Below are 19,437 nucleotides of genomic sequence, written 5' to 3'. Positions count from 1 at the left end.
TCAATTTTTGACGACGCTGATACATTATGGGATGCGGATTTTGCGTAAATGTTTGTTTCGGAAACAATGGTGTTTATAATTTCTTTTATAAAAAACAGTTGGAAAAGTTGCAGTTCAAGATAATCATCGTCCAAATAAACGTGTGTTTTTATTCTGGACTGGAAATCATTGAAGTTGTGCAGTGTTGGGGTGAAGTTTGTATCATCCCATATTCTAGCTTCCTCCCGTCTCCGATTAGCACTAGGTTGCGATTCTACTATAACCACAGACATAGGAATTAATAGACGAGAAGATAATGGCGAGGGGTAAAATCAACTGTTGAAGAACGAAGGGAGTAAGGCTGACTGTGATTCGTCAATAAATCAATCTGACAGTAAATAGGCATCTCGCATTATAATATGTATCACCATTTAGTTCTTAAAAGTAAAATCTGCTTTTGAATGAATAGACATTTCTACATGGGAGCGCAAATTACTCGCCACGTTATGAACTAATTTGCGAAGTCCAAATTCGGCAAGTAAGGCAGCTTCTATTTTCAGAGTCGTAGTTAGTTTCAGAGTATTTAGTTAAGACACTTTTACAAATGTCTCATAATTTACTTACCCCAGTAAACAACGATGAGCACACTTGAGAATCGCTACACTGTGATGTGATAGTATATGTTTCTAAAACTGATCCATATAATACGGTGTGAATAAGCTTAAAATAAAGTAAAATAATGCTTACTTATGGAATGTATTACGACAGTTGGGTTTATTCTCTTTTTCACATCTATTTTTACAAGTTTTCATATCACAAGTCAACATTTTGCCGTGTTATTTCGTAAAATGAACCGATGATGCCTCGACCATAGTTCGCACAAGAATGATGACGTCACGTTTTCAAATTTCACTTGAGGCCATATGCGAGCCCAGCCGGCTTAATGGAACCGGTATGGGGAGTGGGGATAATACGCTTTTAATCACTTAGGGCAGGTCTACTAATATTCATATGTCTATGACTATAACCGTTTCCTCATCATCAGTAGAAAAATCATCGGAGAATATTGATAGATCGTCAGTGGTTTCAATACTTTCGTCTTCATCATCATTATTTTTCATCAAAATATCGGCGATTTCATAATCTCCTAAATCCATGAGGTTTTTGATGTTTTAATAGTACACTTTGAATCACTAAAATCACCAAAAATATTGTAATTTCCGGCTAACAAACACAAAACACAAATAATAATTTTAAAAACGTATAAACATATTAATCACAATACTCAATATATCACAAAACCACGAAAAGGGTATTTTAATACGGTTTTATATACGGTTAGATCACAAGAAAAGTTTAAAAACTAAGGAATTTACAGTTTGACATAATACTACACATTGTACTGAACATCTATGCAAGTCTGTCAATCTGTCAATCGACTGTAAAATGCCGGTTTCCTCTCTGCGGTACCTTAGGGAAGGATTTGCAATTGATACACAACTTTGCGAATGTCGTCGGACAAATGACTGATTAAGCCAGTTGTTTGCATATTTATTGAGTTAAAATTCAACAGTTTCTACACGTGTTAATATTCAGCAAGTATTTTTTATCCCGAAATAGGATGCATGAGAGCAGGAATCAAGAAAAAATAACCAAAATTTAATTACTTCGGTTAAATCCTATTTGACACATGATACGTGTCCGGTGATAAGCATCATAAAAGATTCGGCGCGGCGTCGTAAAATTTCAATGCCATTGTTTACGATTTGTTCTTTGTAGTAATTTGCAAGTACCTAAGCAGGTCGAGCTGTTTACTATTAATTAGTTAGTCTGCATTCTTCTCTTGACGCCAAATATCTAACAACACAACATTTCTTGATTTCAAAAACAGTCAGAATACACAAATGAAACTTTAAACAGCTTTATTGCAAAAATACAATACATGCACATCTGACATGGTTTTTCGGGACTGTCGATTTGTTAGGTTTGTTATTGAATATACTCACATTTAAACAAAAGGTTTTAAAAACAATGGCAATGGACGAAAAAGTTATGGGACAGTAAGGACAGGATTGGTCTCGTCGAAAGAGAATCACAAAGAAATGGCTCTCTGCAAGTGTCGATACCTGCAAATAAATACACAAACAAAATATTTACATAACAACGTCAAAAACAAATAAACAATTTACTTGCAAATATCACGAACATGTTCACATTAAAACTCCAAATTATTTAGTTGCTTTTCTGCTGAAACTCGGAACACAAATGAAAATATAATTAAAATTTATAATAACCCTTATCAAATCAATAATTAACCAGGTAAAATAATGGAACTGTTTTGTTGAGACTTTGAGGCAGAACTAACTTCCACTCTCGTGGAATGACTCGCAAATTGTGCTGAATATGAAATGTTCTTAAAAATCATTATTCTTAGTTACGATCGTTCTTAATAATAACCGTTCTTATTAATTACCGTGATTAATTATCAAATGATGATTTTGTATGTTAACAATATATTATGTATGTGTTCAAAAGTCAAATGATGAAAATGTTTTTTTTTTTAGTTATCTGGTCGCCATGATAATTATAATAATTGTCTATGACTTCATTCTTGTCTATGCATAACCTATAATTATTTTTGACAAGTGCTAACAAGTGCTTTCTTCTCCGAGAGCCGTTTCTTCCTGTTAAACATACTATCCCACTCCTGTGATGGTTATTGGTAAAGTAAGTACTTATTCTTATATTCATCGCTATTCATTTGGTAGCTGCCGTTATTCCAGTTTAGTTAGGGAATCATTGGGCGTTTTGTCACAGTAGAATGTTTAAACTGTCAATTTGACGTCTACCTATTATTAGATTAGCATTTCGAAGGCATTTATTACAATGATCACAAAAAAAACATATTGTTAACAGATATTTTGTTAAAAGCGGAATGGCGGTAAACATTGTAAACATATATATAGTTTTCCCACTATAAACAACGTTTCTCTTAACCGTTGTCATATCTTCAAGGTTTACAAATGTGTTTTGGCTACGTCTTCGTTATTTTAACAGGATATTCCAAGCGAAACCACATTTATTTATTTATTTATATATTTTTTTTCTAGATAAAAGAAAATTACATTTTCACTTATTTAACTAGAAAAAACTATTACATTTTTTTTTTACATTATTTTTGGCTTTCACCCTTCAAGGGTGTTCTTGGCCATCATTTAAAATTATTGAGAAATAAAAGGTGAAATTAAATATTAATTTTATTTAAATAGGCAAATTTAAAAATTATAATGTCAATTGGAGTCGAGTTCAGACTTAGAAGAGATGAGATGTTGAATGGAGGGGAGGCAATTTTAGATAAGGCTTGATACAAGAGAGGATATTTGTTTAGAGAGGGACAACCAAAAAATATGTGATCTAAAGTTCCCACTTCTAGACCACAAAATGTACAATCTGGGGAGTCAAGGACGTGAATTTTAAAAAGGTGGGAAGGAACGGAACAATGTCCGATCCTCATTCGAATGAGTGAAGAAATTTCTTTTTTGGAAAAATGAGGGAATTGCTGAAACCACGGTTTTGATGGAATAGTCCTTTGTATTGAGGCATAGCAGGCTCCCTTGGATTGGCTAGCAATGTGCCAATACTCTGCCCAAACATTGCGGGATCTATCTTTGATGATGGAAAAAATGTCAGATAACACATTAATATATTACACAACGATTTTATTCACGATCATTGTTTTGTTGATTGATCATAAAACTGAACAACTTTAAAAAAAATTAAACTACACTTTTTTTCATTTTTAATTTCGTCTGGGAGGCAATTATGTATGTTGCTCCCCTCGTAACCAATGGATTGCTTGCCGTAATGAGTATGTATGGTGTTTAAATGTATTTTATCTTGTTGCCGTGTGTGTGTTTACTTGGTACGTTTTAATGATTTCTGTATTTGGATGTATGAGTTTATTATTTATTTTTCATATAATGAGACATGTATTATATTCATAAAAAGTTTCTTAATTTTAATAGTTTTGTTTTCATACATAATTTTTCTGTTGATGTTCTAGGTTTGAAGTGAAATAGCTTTTTGATTACTTTGTTTTGTTTTACGTGTAGTTCATTTATATATGTTTCATATGCATTTAACCAGATTTCAATCAAGTAGTTTAACTGTGAATGTACGAGGCTATAATATAGACCTTTTTTTAAATTTTATCTAGTAACAGATATGATATCCGGCTAAATACGCTAATTAAAGGGGTGATTTTATCTTTAATATCTTGAATATGCTATTTAAAAGTTACGTGTTCATCAATGCACAGCCCAAGATAATTTTCCCGTATTAGAATTTACAGGTTGTTATATTCAATTTTTAAGGGTACGTAAGGAGGAATGATTTAACGATTTGAGCTAAAAATCATGTATCCTGTTTCAATTTAACTTTTAAATTTTATCATTTTATTTTATTTTAACAATGTTCTGTTTCAGATATATTGTTTGGGGTTAAACCAATAACCAATCTCTACCAAAGCAGACCATGGATCTACTGAAGCCAGATACTATATCCATCAAGACGGAACCAGGGCTCCAGGAAGAAGATGGAGGTTAAATTGCATTTTCAGATTTAGATTTCGACCACCCAGCTCTAACGAAGGAATGCTCGCAATATGCGGAGAGTACTCAGACAGTTTGTTGCATTGCATACGTGTTAAATATAGAACTTAAAATTCGGATGTCCGGAATCAATTTCTCTTTTGAAATGTCGTACAAACAGGACACACACTTGTGCACACCATCCTTTCTTATAAAACATGAGGTGTATTGGGTATTTACCTTAATATGTGTCCTTGCCGGAAAATACCAAAATACAGCACTCATTAAACTTTATTATATTATTCATAGTAAGTTGTCGGTTCCTCGATTTTCACCTTATTTTATTTGAGAAATTATGTGAATTACACGTATTATACGTTAAAAATACATAAATATTGATTGTAAAAACAATATTTCTTTGACCGAAAACAACCAAACTCTCTACTACACGTGCTCTAGAGAAAGGTTTTTCCTTCTTGAAGAATCGGTCCCTGAAGCGGATATCTGAGGTCATTTTTTATCTGACATTGACCTTGTTGATCAATGGTATTTATTCGTAAAAGAATAGTTTATTGTTTTTCAATTAAAAAAATTCTCGTCAATATCAATTTGACGAAGATACAGGGCTGGCTCTATGCAGGCGCAATTAGTGCAGTTCGTCCCGGGCGTCCCTGGGTACTTAACCTATCACATCGCCCTTTATATTATTTTTGATAAATACCGCTCTGCAAAAAAACCCAAATCATCATTTTAATTTTGGTATACTGCCTCGGCGTGTACTATTTTAGACTGTGAGGGCAGCCAAAATTAATCTTGCGCCTGGCGCCGTTTGATTCAGGGCTGGCCATGAAAAGATTCATTATATTTATTGTCCTTTTTTATTCCAGGAAACATTAATGTGAAGACAGTCACCATAAACGCGGATCTTGGACCCCAACAAGATGAAGCGGCGCTTACTTATATGAAAATTGATATAGACCTGTTGGATGTAAAAGAGGAATGCTTAGAACGCTTTGGAAGAATTTCCAAGGAAGCAGGTAAAACCAATTTTTCGCTGTAAACTTGAACGATTCGGACTCTCCTATTTTTTTATCGTTTCTACGAACTTACTTCGCTTATTTACTCTAAGTTTAGAAAATAAGTTTAACTGAGTCTTTTTCATCCATGTTATTTTTCAAATTTGTCGACAGATCTTCAGACGCATTTTGTGGAAAAGGGATTCACTCCTCCCCATCACAACTACTCCTCCTCTCAAGTCAAATTTTGCAATAAACGTACGCACCTATGCAAGAGAAAAAACTTTTTCTTGTTCCAAGTGCAACTATTCAAATGCTCAAAATAGAAAGTTAAAGAGGCATATGCTGACCCACAGTGGAAAAAAACCTTTTTCATGTTCCGTGTGCAACTATGCGTGTTGTCGAAAGGATCATCTGAAGAGGCATATGCTGATTCACATTGGAGAAAAACCTTTTTCATGTTCGGAGTGCAACTATGCGTATTGTCGAAAGGATCATCTGAAGAGGCATATGCTGATTCACATTGGAGAAAAACGTTTTTCATGTTCGGAGTGCAACTATGCAAGTTATCAACCAGGTAACCTGAAGACACACTTGTTGACTCACAGTGGAGAAAAACCATTTTCATGTTCCGTGTGCGACTATGCATGTAATCGAAGGGTTCAACTGATTAGCCATATACTGACTCATAGTGGAGAAAAACCATTTTCTTGTTCCGTGTGCAACTATGCATGTTATCGAAAAAGCGATCTAAACGTACACATGCGGATTCACAGTAGAAAAAAACCTTTTTCATGTTCCGAGTGCAACTATACGTGTTGTCAAAAGGGTCAGCTGAAGAGGCACAAGCTGACTCACAGTAGAGAAAAACCTTTTTCATGTTCGGAGTGCAACTATGCATGTTATCAAAAAAGCGAACTAAACGGACACATGCGGATTCACCGTGGAGAAAAACCATTTTCATGTACCTTGTGCAACTATGCATGTTATCGAAAAAGCGAACTAAACGTACACATGCGGATTCACAGCAGAGAAAAACCCTTTTAATGTTCCGAGTGCAACTATACGTGTTGTCAAAAGGGTCAGCTGAAGAGGCACAAGCTGACTCACAGTGGAGAAAAACCTTTTTCATGTTCAGAGTGCGACTATGCATGTAATCGAAGGGTTCAACTGATTAGCCATATGCTGACTCATAGTGGAGAAAAACCATTTTCTTGTTCCGTGTGCAACTATGCATGTTATAGAAAAGGTCAGCTGACGAGACACGTGCTGATTCACAGTGGAGAAAAACCTTTTTCATGTTCCGTATGCAACTATGCATGTTATCAAAAGGGCCATCTGAAGAGCCATATGCTCTCTCACATCGTAGGAAAACCTCTTTAATATTCCGTGTGCAACTAAACATGTTATCTGAAGTGCAACATGCTAACTCACGGTGGAGAAAAACCTTTTTCATGTCCCGTGTGAAACATTTCATTTTATCAAAACGCCCATCTAAAGGCCCTCATTCTGTCTCACAGTGGCGAAAAACCTGTTTTATGCAAGTGCACATATTAATGTTATTATAAAAGCAATATGAAGCGCACGTTAAGTCACTACGGAGTCAACATTTTCTTTTTCCTTGTTCATCTATGGATATTCTCAAAACGCACATCTAAAAAGCCACATGCTGTTTCACAGTGGCAACAAACTTTTTTCATTTTCCAAGTGCACATATTCAGATTCTAGGAAAGGCCACACATATAGGACATTTGTTGGAACACATGCTGACTCAGAGCGGATAAAACCCCCCTTTTCTTGTTCCTAGTGCAACTATGCAAGTTATCAACAGTGTTCCTTGAAGAGAAAATACTTAATGACAGCTGAGAAAAAACTTTTTCGTTTTCTGGCTGAAGAGAGATTTGAAAAAACGTGTGCGCACTCACAGTTTTTTTTTCGTATTTAATTATGCGTTTTCTCGAAAAGAATCTTTGACTGGACACTTTTCTTGTTCCTTGCGTTAACATTCACCTTCACGAAAACTATTTACAAAATAAATTCTAGTATTAGATATGATATGTTTCACCAGAGAGTTTCCAGTATATAAAATTAGTATAATTTTAAAATGGTCAAAATGTTTATAACCTTTTGATTTCCTTGAATTTCTTCTGAATCGCATTGCAAAATATTTGATTTTTTTTTAAACTTAAATGTACTTGTAAGTTAAATGTAAATGTATGTGTAAAAAAGATAATTATGTCATGCTTCTAACACGAATATCAAAATATATGTGAATATGTTTACAGTAATATATTTAATTATTTTTTCAAATAATATTTTTACACTTCTACATTCACTTTCTAAACTGTAGAACTGTAGAAGCAGCTACTAGTGCATTCTAGAACATTTTCTTTTTTGTTTACTATGCGGAGATCGCACCTTGTACCTACTAGAATTATTTGGTAAACACAACCGCTAGGTACTTCAACCGCTCGAGAACGTACTACCTGGGTAGAAAGAAAAAATTCCAGTGATTTGACTGATGACAATTTTCCTCTGATATTTTAAAATGTAAGTATTTTTCTCCTTACATAACTGAACCGACAAATCATAACTTAAGATTTTTTTTAAATCTTTACTAATTGAAAATTGCTGTCGAAATGGCTTCACCCAATCATACATTTCGTTACGTGCTTAAATCAGATATAATTCCGTTAAAACGTAATCAACAAATTCGTACATTTTTGTACTTTGACAATAGTTATTAAGATTATTCTGGTAAAATACATTGCTTGTAGAGAAAATTAGGACGAACTGCGGCACGAGAATCAATTAAGTATTGATCCTGTGTAATGTAGTAAAGCAGGGAACAGAAAACAGTAAAGAGGGGTTTGTAAGGGCTGCAATGCCAATATATTCTATGATTTTATTGGAAAAAACTAAAACGCTTTCATTTAAAAACAAAGTTGAAATATTCTTGTTTTTGTAATTATTTGAAGTAAATACAGATAACTACTTATTCGCTACAATTTTTCATTTATATCTAACATTACGTTGTTTACCGTAGTTAACATTTGAACTCTCACTTTACTGAAAATTAAAAAACATAATTTTTTGATATAACTCTTTTAGACCCAGAAACCTAATAACGCGGTTTAACTATTAAATTTTAAATTTTGATATTCTTGCCTAGTTAAGGGTTAACGACTAATAGGATAGTAATGTGTTTGCCCTTAGTTTTTAAAGTGATTTTAATCCTTATGTATAAAGAAACTGAAATAAAGGTAAGTGTCCAAATCGCTTGCACTAAATTTTATTTTAGAAACAATGATTTTTTTAATTTTGTGTACATATTTTACTGTGATTTGTTAGTAAGGTTCCGGATTTCCCACAGTCAACAGGTTGAAGATCTGCTGCCCCTATAATGTTTATAATGCCCAATTGTTCGAGCTTTCTTATGTATTCCATAATAGCCAAGTTATATATATATTTTTTTTATAGTGAATACCTCACAAGAGTCCCAACTGCTCCCGTCTGGAGCCAGTGAGACTATGGCATCCCCAATTGGGGGATGTTGTGAGGCTGAAGGTAAGTGGGGAAGGGAAAGAGGAAGGTGGGGAAGTACCTGGCTATTCAGATCTAGTCACTAAACACGGCTTAAGCCATTTGGAGCAACGTTTCAATTCTGAATGGTGGTCTTACACCAGGGCGATACTGGTAGTATCTTCCACTCTGGAACGTGCCGCAAATATACTATATATTATTTTAATTAATTAATTGTGAAATAACACAAATTAATCAAATAAAATTTATTTGCGCTCGCCGGGTTCGAACCCGCGACCTTCGGAATGGCAGTCCAATGCGTTACCACTGGACTATGCCGGCCGTCAATATATATGGTGTTAAAGGTGGATCATCTTAGTCTAACAACTTCTTACTGGATCAACATACTATGGGAAGAGGTCAATATATATTTTTAGTTATACTAGTTTAAAAAATTACTTTGACCCAACACAAGAGGCCCTGAGGAAAATAATTTCCCTCAAACTTTACCGCCTATGTTATCTTTGGGGTGCTGTGTGGAGGGTTTTTATAAGGCGAGGAAGAAAATTTGTATGAGCGGAGGCTAGGAATCTAGGGATTAGTGTGATCAGGAGTGACGGTCGAATGAGTATTAATAGATGTTATATAAACAAAATATTCTTTTCTTTTATGTCTTATTTTAGCAATGAATATATACAATAAATGTCCAATTTTCTTCGCTGTTATATTTCCGTGGATTTGATGAAAAATATGATGCTGAACAAACCCCACTGTTTCAATATGATTGCTTTCTCTCACTATCCCACGAATCGTGGTAAAGACCCTGGTTGTGCGGAAATCTTTCGTACGCAATTGTGCGGGGGGTTGCGGTAATGCGGATGCGATATAGACTAAGACAAATAAAAACGAATTGAATTGCCTTAGTGTTTTGCAAGAGGAAAATGAGTAGGAAAGGCCAAAAGACTTACCCTGGTCTCGTTCTCCTTAAGCCGCTGGTTCTGCTCTCTTATCAGTTTGCATACAATTAACATTAACACTTAACACAAAACAAAACAAGACAGTGAAATTCACTGCGGCGGGTAAAAACGTTTCACTGGACGATGTGTGCTCCAAAATAGTCACGGCCGAGTTCAACATATGCGGGTTTCAATATGACACGAAATGTTCGCGGGTAAGATGCAACGATAACAACTGAACAATACTCCTTGTCTCTGGGCCCGGATCAAGGAAAGGGGACAAGGGGCAAAGGGGGGTGAAGGGTACACATTTAAGGCTATTCAATTTTAAACCTCACGCGCAACTATCCCCCCCGCCTTGAAAGGGTGCGAAATCACCCCTTTTAAACCGCATTGTCATGGCATTTATCATATAAACAAATTAACATAACCTACAGTTATCCTAAATTTCCTAACCTACATTGACTAAACCTAATGCTACTAGACTACTATTGAGTTGGCAAAGGGTATAGCCGTATTACTGGGCGAATATAAGATCCCAGCACTGTTCTGACACGAGCAACACGAATTACTCCATCTTTTGCGGGGAAAACTTCATCAATAATAGCTAACGGCCAATGTAATGGTGGGGCGTTTTCAGTTCCCACTATTACTACTAAGCCGACCTTTGCTGGATTAGTAGGAGTATTCCATTTTGGACGTACTTGCAAAGTATGCAAGTAATCTAATCTCCATCGCTTCCAGAATGATTGAATTAATTTATCGAGTAAATCATGACGCGATAGAAGGTTCAAATTATCCTTCTCGATTTCCATGGCGGGCAGGTGTTTTAAGGGAGTTGTCGTCAAGAAGTGAGCTGGCGTTAACGCAAGGGGCTCGGAGGGGTCTGAAGAGAGCGTTCTACACAATGGCCTCGTATTCAGAATGGTTTCTACTTGTGCAAGTACTGTAGTTGCCTCTTCAAACGATAGAATCTGATCTCCTATTACCCGAAAAAGATGAGTCTTCATACTTTTAATATTGGATTCCCAATTTCCTCCAAAGTGGGGTGCTATTGGCGCATTCAAATGCCAGCTTATTCTATTATTGGCCAAAATACTTGCGAATTCTTCACCAAAATGTGAAGATGACGAAAATGCGTGCAATTCATTCAATTTTCTCTTGGCTCCTACAAAGTTAGTTCCGTTGTCTGAGTATAAATTTGACACAGGACCACGCCTAGAAAGAAATCGTTTGAATGCGTTCAGAAAACATTCGGTGCTCAAACTTGACGCCAATTCAAGGTGTATAGCTCTTGTTGTCAAACACACGAATAAGCAAATATACGCCTTTTGAGAACGAATTCCACGTCCACGTGATACGGTTACCCTTAAAGGCCCGGCAAAGTCTATACCCACATGCGTAAATGGTTTTATAGACTGAATGACACGACAATCTCTATGATCCGCCATTAAAGGTGCAATTGTTTTAGGGCGTAGCCGAAAACACGAATTGCATTTATGTACTCGATTTCGAATTAAACTACGGGCTGACAGTATCCAATATTTTTGCCTCAAAATAGACATTAATAATGCGGGACCCGAGTGACAATGAATTTTATGATAATGATCAACCAACAAATTTAAAACGTGATCCTTTCGCGGGAGAACTATTGGGTGCTTTTGATCATAATTTAAATCCGAATTAACTAAACGACCTCCCAACCTTATGATTCCGTCATTCAAGAACGGTCTCAAACGTTGAAATACGGGTTTACACGTCTTTCCTTGTTGTAGATTTATCAATTCCCCGGGAAAGTACGCTCGTTGTATTTCGCGCAATATTTTAAGCTCAACGAACTCTAAATCTGACCCACGTATATATTTTCGATATGGCAACACCTTAAGAAAACGAAATACGTAAACCAAACATCGTAATAATTTATTCCACGAGGAAAAGCGCTTTGACAGGGTAAGAATATCATATTCTTCTAAACCAGAAGTCATTACTAACGAAATAGACTTCTGTTCGGGTAGTTCTGTCACCATAGTAACATCAAATGTGGTAATGGGCCACCGATCAGGCCTAAATTTCATCCACGGTGGGCCATGAAACCATAGCGGGTGATCTAAAATTTGATTGGGGGTAAGCCCTCGTGACAGACAATCAGCGGGATTATCTGTGCCTGCTATATGATTAAAACAGGTAGCCGATAATTCAGATTGAATTTTAGCAACTCTATTAGCCACGAATGTCCCCCAACGGTGCGGAGAAGACTGAATCCAACAAAGTGCTACAGTGGAATCAGTAAATGCGTATATATTTTCAATTTTCAAGCGTTTTTCTAAGGTTTCTACTACGTTATGCATTAATTTTGCAAGTATTAATGCAGCGCAAAGTTCTAATCGTGCGAGAGAAACAATTTTCACAGGAGAAACCTTCGATTTTGCACAAGCAACATGTACTGAAATTGCTTCATGATTTTGGACATGGAAATACACTATACCTCCATATGCCTTTTCGCTGGCATCTGCGAAACCAACAATGGTTACGATGCTACTGGACGTGATGCCAGTATGACGCGGAATTTGTATTCTATTCAGTGAGGAAAGTTCCTCACAGAATTGCGTCCATATCCTTACAATATCGTCGGGAGGCTCATCATCCCAATCGCATTTGTGTAGCCATAATTGTTTAATTAAAAGCTTGGCATATAAAACGACAGGCGCGATGAAGCCCATAATATCCCATATTTTTGCGACACAAGACAATATATTTCGTTTTGTACAACCTGTTTTAGGTGTAGAAGTGACGAACGAGAATAAATCGGAATTTGGTGACCAGTATAAGCCCAATATTTTATGCATGCTTACTTCATCAAATTCCTTTATCGCTGATAAGCGATGCGAATCTGGAATAGATTCCAGAACATTTTGCGAATTGCTGGTCCACTTGACAAGGTCAAATTGGCCAGTCTTCAATAATGCGATTAACTGAGAGGACGTTTCCTTTGCACCCTCTTCAGTTTCCATACTATATACAAAATCATCCATATATAAAAATTCTTCAATAATTTTCTTAGCCTCAGGAAAAGCTTCTCCTTCATCGGAGGCCAATTGCCTGATAGTGCGTAAAGCTTGAAATGGGCTGGATGTAAGACCAAAACAAACGCGGTTAAACTCATAAGTTTTAATATCTTCGCTGGGCGAGAAGCGATACAAGATTCGTTGATATCTCCGATCACTATCTTTCACTCCTATACACAAAAACATTTTGCGTATATCAGCTGAAAGAGCTATTGGGAATACACGAAAATTCATAATTATATTAAATAAATTTCCCTGTAAATTTTCCCCACTATATAAAATATTATTCAATGACACGGAAGTGCTTGTTTTTGCGCTAGCGTCCAGGACTATTCTCAAACTGGTCGTGATTTTATCCTCTCGTACAACTCCATGGTGCGGAATTATGTATGAAGGCATCTCATTTCCTTCATTTGAAGTGCTGAGAGTCAAATAATCCTTCTCTAAATATTCATTGATAATATTATTATAAGCTTCTCTTAATTTTGGAGAGGCTTCCAATTTACGTTCAAGGCATAAAAAACGTTTCTTTGCCATTGCAAATGAATCCCCAAGGGTTGAAACATCCCCTTTAAATGGCAAAGTTACTATATATCTTCCATTTTCAGGATCTCTTGTGGTTGTTCTTTGATATATTTCCTCACATTCACGATCTTCAGGACTTTTAATAGACGGTACGTTTACCTCTTCTAATTCCCAAAATCTTTTGAGACAAATATCATCTGGTTCTTCTAGCATGGCACAACAAGATACGCTAACATTATCCTCAACCCGAGTTGGTGCTGATCCCAAAATAACGTATCCTAGAACTGTTTCTAAAGCATGCAGATTATACCTCTGAAAAGGGTCTTGAACCCTTTTTGACAACAGGAGATGCGGGAAGAGCTGGGCTCCTAGCAACATGTCAATTTCTCCTGGTTCTCCATATGACTCATCCGCCAACGGTAAGTCATTCAAATATGACAATGAAGGTACATCAACTTTGGCGGTAGGTAAGCGCTCTGTAACTTTATTCACAATCAATGAAGTAATGTTATAATTTATTGATCGATTGAAACGAGAGTAAATTTCGGTCTGTATGGAGCCTGTAATGGGCTTAGACGATCCTCCAATACCCTTAACGGTGGAACAAGACGGGCGTTGATATTCAAAAAATCCTAATTTTCTACAACAATCCCGAGTAATAAAATTGCTCTGAGATGCGCTGTCCAATAAACACCTAACGAGATGTTCATTTCCCTGTGCGTCTATTATTCCCACTCGTGCGGTAGCCAGCAATACAGTACAATGAGTCTTTAGACTATGAGATCGAACAGTTGAAAAAGTACACAAAGCTACATCAGAATTGGAGCAGCCCGGTTTTGGATCATTCGATTGATCAGCTTTCTGGTTTTCAATTCTTTGGGCATTTTGAGAGTCTGACTGCCCCTTGTGTGATGCACCCTGTTCTTCAAAATGTAACATTGTATGATGAAACTTGTCATTACACTTATGACAATTTTGATTTGAATTGCAAGCCCTAGCCTTATGTCTATCACTAAGGCATCTAAAACAGAATCCCTTTCTTTTGATAAAATTGAACCGTTCCCTTACAGTCAATTTTTTAAATTCTGAACATTTAAACAAATTTCCATGCGATAAATTATTGCAAAGTAAACATTTAATAGGCTGACGATTTTCCTCACTACCAGCGCTCATATAGGCATGCGTCGATTTTTGTGACCGTTTTGACGTTTCACTTTTATTTTCCACCGATTTTCTTGAAGAACCGGTTCTTTGCAAGATCTTAACTTGTTCCCGAACAAATTTCACCAAGTCTTCAAACGAGGGGAATTCATTTTCCCTATTGTATGTTTCGAATCCTTTCACCGAGTCCATATCAAGTTTTTTCAATGCAATGTGTAAGAAAATAAAGTCACACAAATTATCTAAATTTACATTTTTAACGACTGCCACAGCTGACGCAAAATGATCAATGAAGGATTCCAGATTATTAATATTTGCAACAGCAAAGGATTTAAAATCCAAAATTTGATCGATGTATGCAGAAGATATTACTCTTTTGTCGTTATATTTATCGATCAACGAGTTAAAAATAATTTCGTAATTTTCCGGCGATAAAATGATCCCGGCGAACGTTGATTTAACACGGTTACTAATTTTTCCCAACAAATAATATAACTTTTCTGAATTCGAAAGTGTATCGTTATTGTGTACGGTGTTAATAAAACTTGAATAAAATATGGGCCAATTTTTTATTTCCCCATCGAAATATGCCAATTCAATCGGTGGGAGTTTTACACTACATTTTTTCTGTTTACTAACCACCCGCGAAGTGTTTTCCCGATTTAATGATATTTTTCTTTTGATATGTCCGTACATATCGTCGAACTTGAACCATCTTTCAAAATCAGGTTCAAAGTTTGAATCGATTTCCAAATTTAATATATTTATTTGTTGAGATATGTCCTCATACTTACTTCTAGTCAAGTCTAGAGTTTCAACTAACGAAAGAAACTCCTCTAGAATACTCAAGTCGGAAATTTTATTTGATAGTTCAAATAACTTAGTAAGACGTGCATCTAACGCATCTCGCTGAGCCGTCAGTAATCTCAACTTTTTTTCTTTAGTGGCCATTATGTATTTAGCAATAAATAATTAACCCAAATAATTAATTATAATTTAAATAACGCTATAATTTAATTAACGCTAGCGTAATTGATCAAAGTAAACAATTCTTCTAAGTGTTTCCAAATTAAACTCAATAACAACTGAATTATTATTTTTGTTTACTAACTATTATTAGCGGTCGTTAATACATACCTACGTACTTAACGCTAGCGAAGTATGTACTCGTATTATTAGAATTCAGTATTGAATACAAGTACCTACTTACACAATACGATTCCTTGCGTTAAACCAGGTACCTACATACACGATTAAATTATTGTCAACCTATAATTTGCCACGAGGAATTAAATGTAATTCGTTTTTAATATAACTATTTGACGGACTAAATTTTAACCCATTTATAATGCAAATGCCATGATTTTGGTACAAATAATGATTATAGATTGCAATTGCGAACGAAAGTAATGCAATATAACCCGGTTCGAAATTGGACCAATTTGATGGTTGTGCGGAAATCTTTCGTACGCAATTGTGCGGGGGGTTGCGGTAATGCGGATGCGATATAGACTAAGACAAATAAAAACGAATTGAATTGCCTTAGTGTTTTGCAAGAGGAAAATGAGTAGGAAAGGCCAAAAGACTTACCCTGGTCTCGTTCTCCTTAAGCCGCTGGTTCTGCTCTCTTATCAGTTTGCATACAATTAACATTAACACTTAACACAAAACAAAACAAGACAGTGAAATTCACTGCGGCGGGTAAAAACGTTTCACTGGACGATGTGTGCTCCAAAATAGTCACGGCCGAGTTCAACATATGCGGGTTTCAATATGACACGAAATGTTCGCGGGTAAGATGCAACGATAACAACTGAACAATACTCCTTGTCTCTGGGCCCGGATCAAGGAAAGGGGACAAGGGGCAAAGGGGGGTGAAGGGTACACATTTAAGGCTATTCAATTTTAAACCTCACGCGCAACTAGACCCGTTCTCGTGTGGTCAATCTTACCCGTGGGTGCTCGTTTGGCGTGTTTCCTGACTGCAACGGTAGAAAAAGGACCAATGATGCTAGTTCCTCGGGGCAACTTCAATTGCAATAACGGTAGAATAAAAACAGCTATCCCACCTGATACCTGTGCTCTTAAAATTTCAAATCGCTAGTTTTGTGGAATCTATTAAAACGACCGCTCATTTCTGCAGAGGATTTTTATAAAAACGACAAAGTCAGTGGAACAGAGCCACGAATAGTAGTACTTCATAGTAGTAGCCATACATAGCCATAGAAATTTCAGTAATACTTCACCTGGTGCGGGTGTAGAATCACTCTACGTCGTTCTTCTATGTTGTCTCATTCGCCGACAGCAAAATCATTTGTCACACGAGAAGTGCCCAATAGTTGCAGTCGTGACAAGAAAAAGGTTTTTCTTCACTGTGGGTACGCATGTGAATTTTAAGACTGCCCTATGTAGAACATGAATATATGCAGTCGGGACACGAAAATGGTTTTTCTCCACTCTGGGTAAACATATGAGTTATAAGTTGGCTCTTTGTGGAACATGCAAATTTGTAGTCGGCACACGAAAAGAAAACAGCTGCAACTTTTACAGATATCGTAGCAGGCGCTAATGAGTCACGCTAGCATTATAGAAAGAGAAGTTAGTTATATAAACGCTGCCTTTAGAATTGTACGTCTTCAAAGATGCACCGCAACTATAAAATACGAAATCACTACAATAGATGCACCGCGTGCTAAAAACTATAAAATACGATAACACTATAACAGATGCACCGCGTGCTAAATACTATAAAATACGAAATCACTATAACAGATGCACCGCGTGCTAAATACTATAAAATACGATAACACTATAACAGATGCACCGCGTGCTAAATACTATAAAATACGATAACACTATAACAGATGCACCGCGTGCTAAATACTACATGTTACCACTAGATTGAACATTAAAAACTATTTTTAAAATACCAAGCTTAACAACAGTTGGAAGACCTAAAACTGATTGACATTCTATATTTGTGACAAAAAATAATATTATTTGTGACTTCTCCATTAATTTGACACACAAGATCACATTGCCCAATAATCGGTATTTTATTACCTTCAAAACCAGACACATTTACATAACCCGTTTTTAAAATAGAATTTAATAAATTTAACTTTATAAAGTTTTATAATGACATGACATTTTATGTCAACCTCTGTATCCAAAAAAAGAAAAAAAACTAAAATCATTTCTTAAATTTTATTATTAATTAATAAATCTAAGAGCCATGCTTGACTTGAATTATTGTTACTATATATGTTTCTTATTGTGCCAACGTAATGAACTTCAGAGAAATAAGCACTCTCATCATTAGGTTTTGATGCTTGTAGAAATTACATGACCTGCATTTGACATTGACGGCTGGACATTTATATCTGTGTAGCTGACCACATCTTCCACAGGGTATATGGCCACTTGACGTTGAAGGTGATGATGACTACGACGGTGACCCGTGACGATTGAATTGACCACTTGACGATGAATTGACGAATTGACGAACATAATGACTTGATCCTCTTGGACTTGACACTTTTGGACTTGAAGAATGACTGTTGACATTTTGACTTTGATAAGGTGACCGTGGCTGTCTTGATGCACTTTTATGCTGACAAATCTCTCGCAATTTCGACTGTTTTTTTTGTAGCGATAGTGTTGAATCTTGCAGAAGACGTTGACGTATGTGACTTAAATTTGAGCTCATATTTGCAATGAAAATTTCTCTTACTAGAGATTTGCTGCATTTGCACTTTGGACTAATCCTTTGAGATCTAGTGATGGCATTATCATAGTGATATGACAGCCATGACAAAGTAATGGTATCCGGATTGAAGAATCTTTCTTAGAAAAAAATAATTCTTTTAATACAATCATTTCGCATAATTTAAAAATATACAATATTCGTGTTCCAACTGTGATGCAAGAATATATAATATTTATAAGTGTTCAAACTGTGAATGTATTTTCTGTTGATTGTAATCCTATTTTTACTATTTCTTTCTCATATTCTAACTTGTGCAGCAAGTCAAAGCCCCACGGGCGTGAAATGAACGCAATAATAAATTCAAATATTAATAATTGCAATCGGAATATGTGTAGAGTTTTTCTCCTGTATGGGTAAGTGTGTGATGTTTTAAATTTTCTATTAGAGAAAATGAATAGCTGCAATAGGAACATGTAAAAGGTTTTTCTCTGCTGTGGGTGAGCATGTGACTCTTCAAATATCGCTTTCGAGAACATGAATAATTGCAGTGGGAACATGAAAAAGGTTTTTGCCACTGTGAGTCAGCAAGTGTGTCATCAAATCTACCTTTCGATAACACGAATAATTACATTGGGAACATGAAAAAGGTTTTTTTCCACTGTGGGTGACAATGTGTTTCGTCAAATATCTCTTTTGAGAACATATAAAACTGCAGTGAGGACATGAAAAAGGTTTTTCTCCACTGTGAGTAAACATGTGTGTCGTCAAACTTTCCTTTCGAGAAAATGAATAATTGCAATGGGAACATGAAAAAGGTTTATGTCCACTGTGAGTCAGCATGTGTCTTTTCAAATATCTTTTTAGAGAACATGAATATTTGCATTGGGAACATGAAAAAGGTTTTTCTCCACTGTG

General features: G+C 35.9%; 1 protein-coding gene across 1 annotated transcript; it reads left to right on the top strand.

Moving 5' to 3' along the window:
- The first annotated feature begins 2,613 nt into the window (after positions 1-2,613).
- Positions 2,614-6,800, top strand: LOC149416335 (uncharacterized). Its single transcript, XM_089641620.1, has 4 exons — positions 2,614-2,706; positions 4,464-4,579; positions 5,456-5,605; positions 5,759-6,800. The coding sequence occupies exons 2-4, from the start codon at positions 4,513-4,515 to the stop codon at positions 5,908-5,910; spliced, it is 369 nt and encodes a 122-aa protein (XP_089497746.1). The 5' UTR covers positions 2,614-2,706; positions 4,464-4,512; the 3' UTR covers positions 5,911-6,800.
- Positions 6,801-19,437: the final 12,637 nt, after the last annotated feature.

Source organism: Hesperophylax consimilis, chromosome 17, assembly GCF_061612785.1.
Source record: "Hesperophylax consimilis isolate HC1 chromosome 17, BYU_Hcon_1.0, whole genome shotgun sequence".
In the NCBI taxonomy this organism is placed as follows: Eukaryota; Metazoa; Arthropoda; class Insecta; order Trichoptera; family Limnephilidae; genus Hesperophylax; species Hesperophylax consimilis.
The sequence above is the reverse complement of the archived record's forward strand: the minus strand, read 5'-3'. Positions and strand labels throughout refer to the sequence as shown.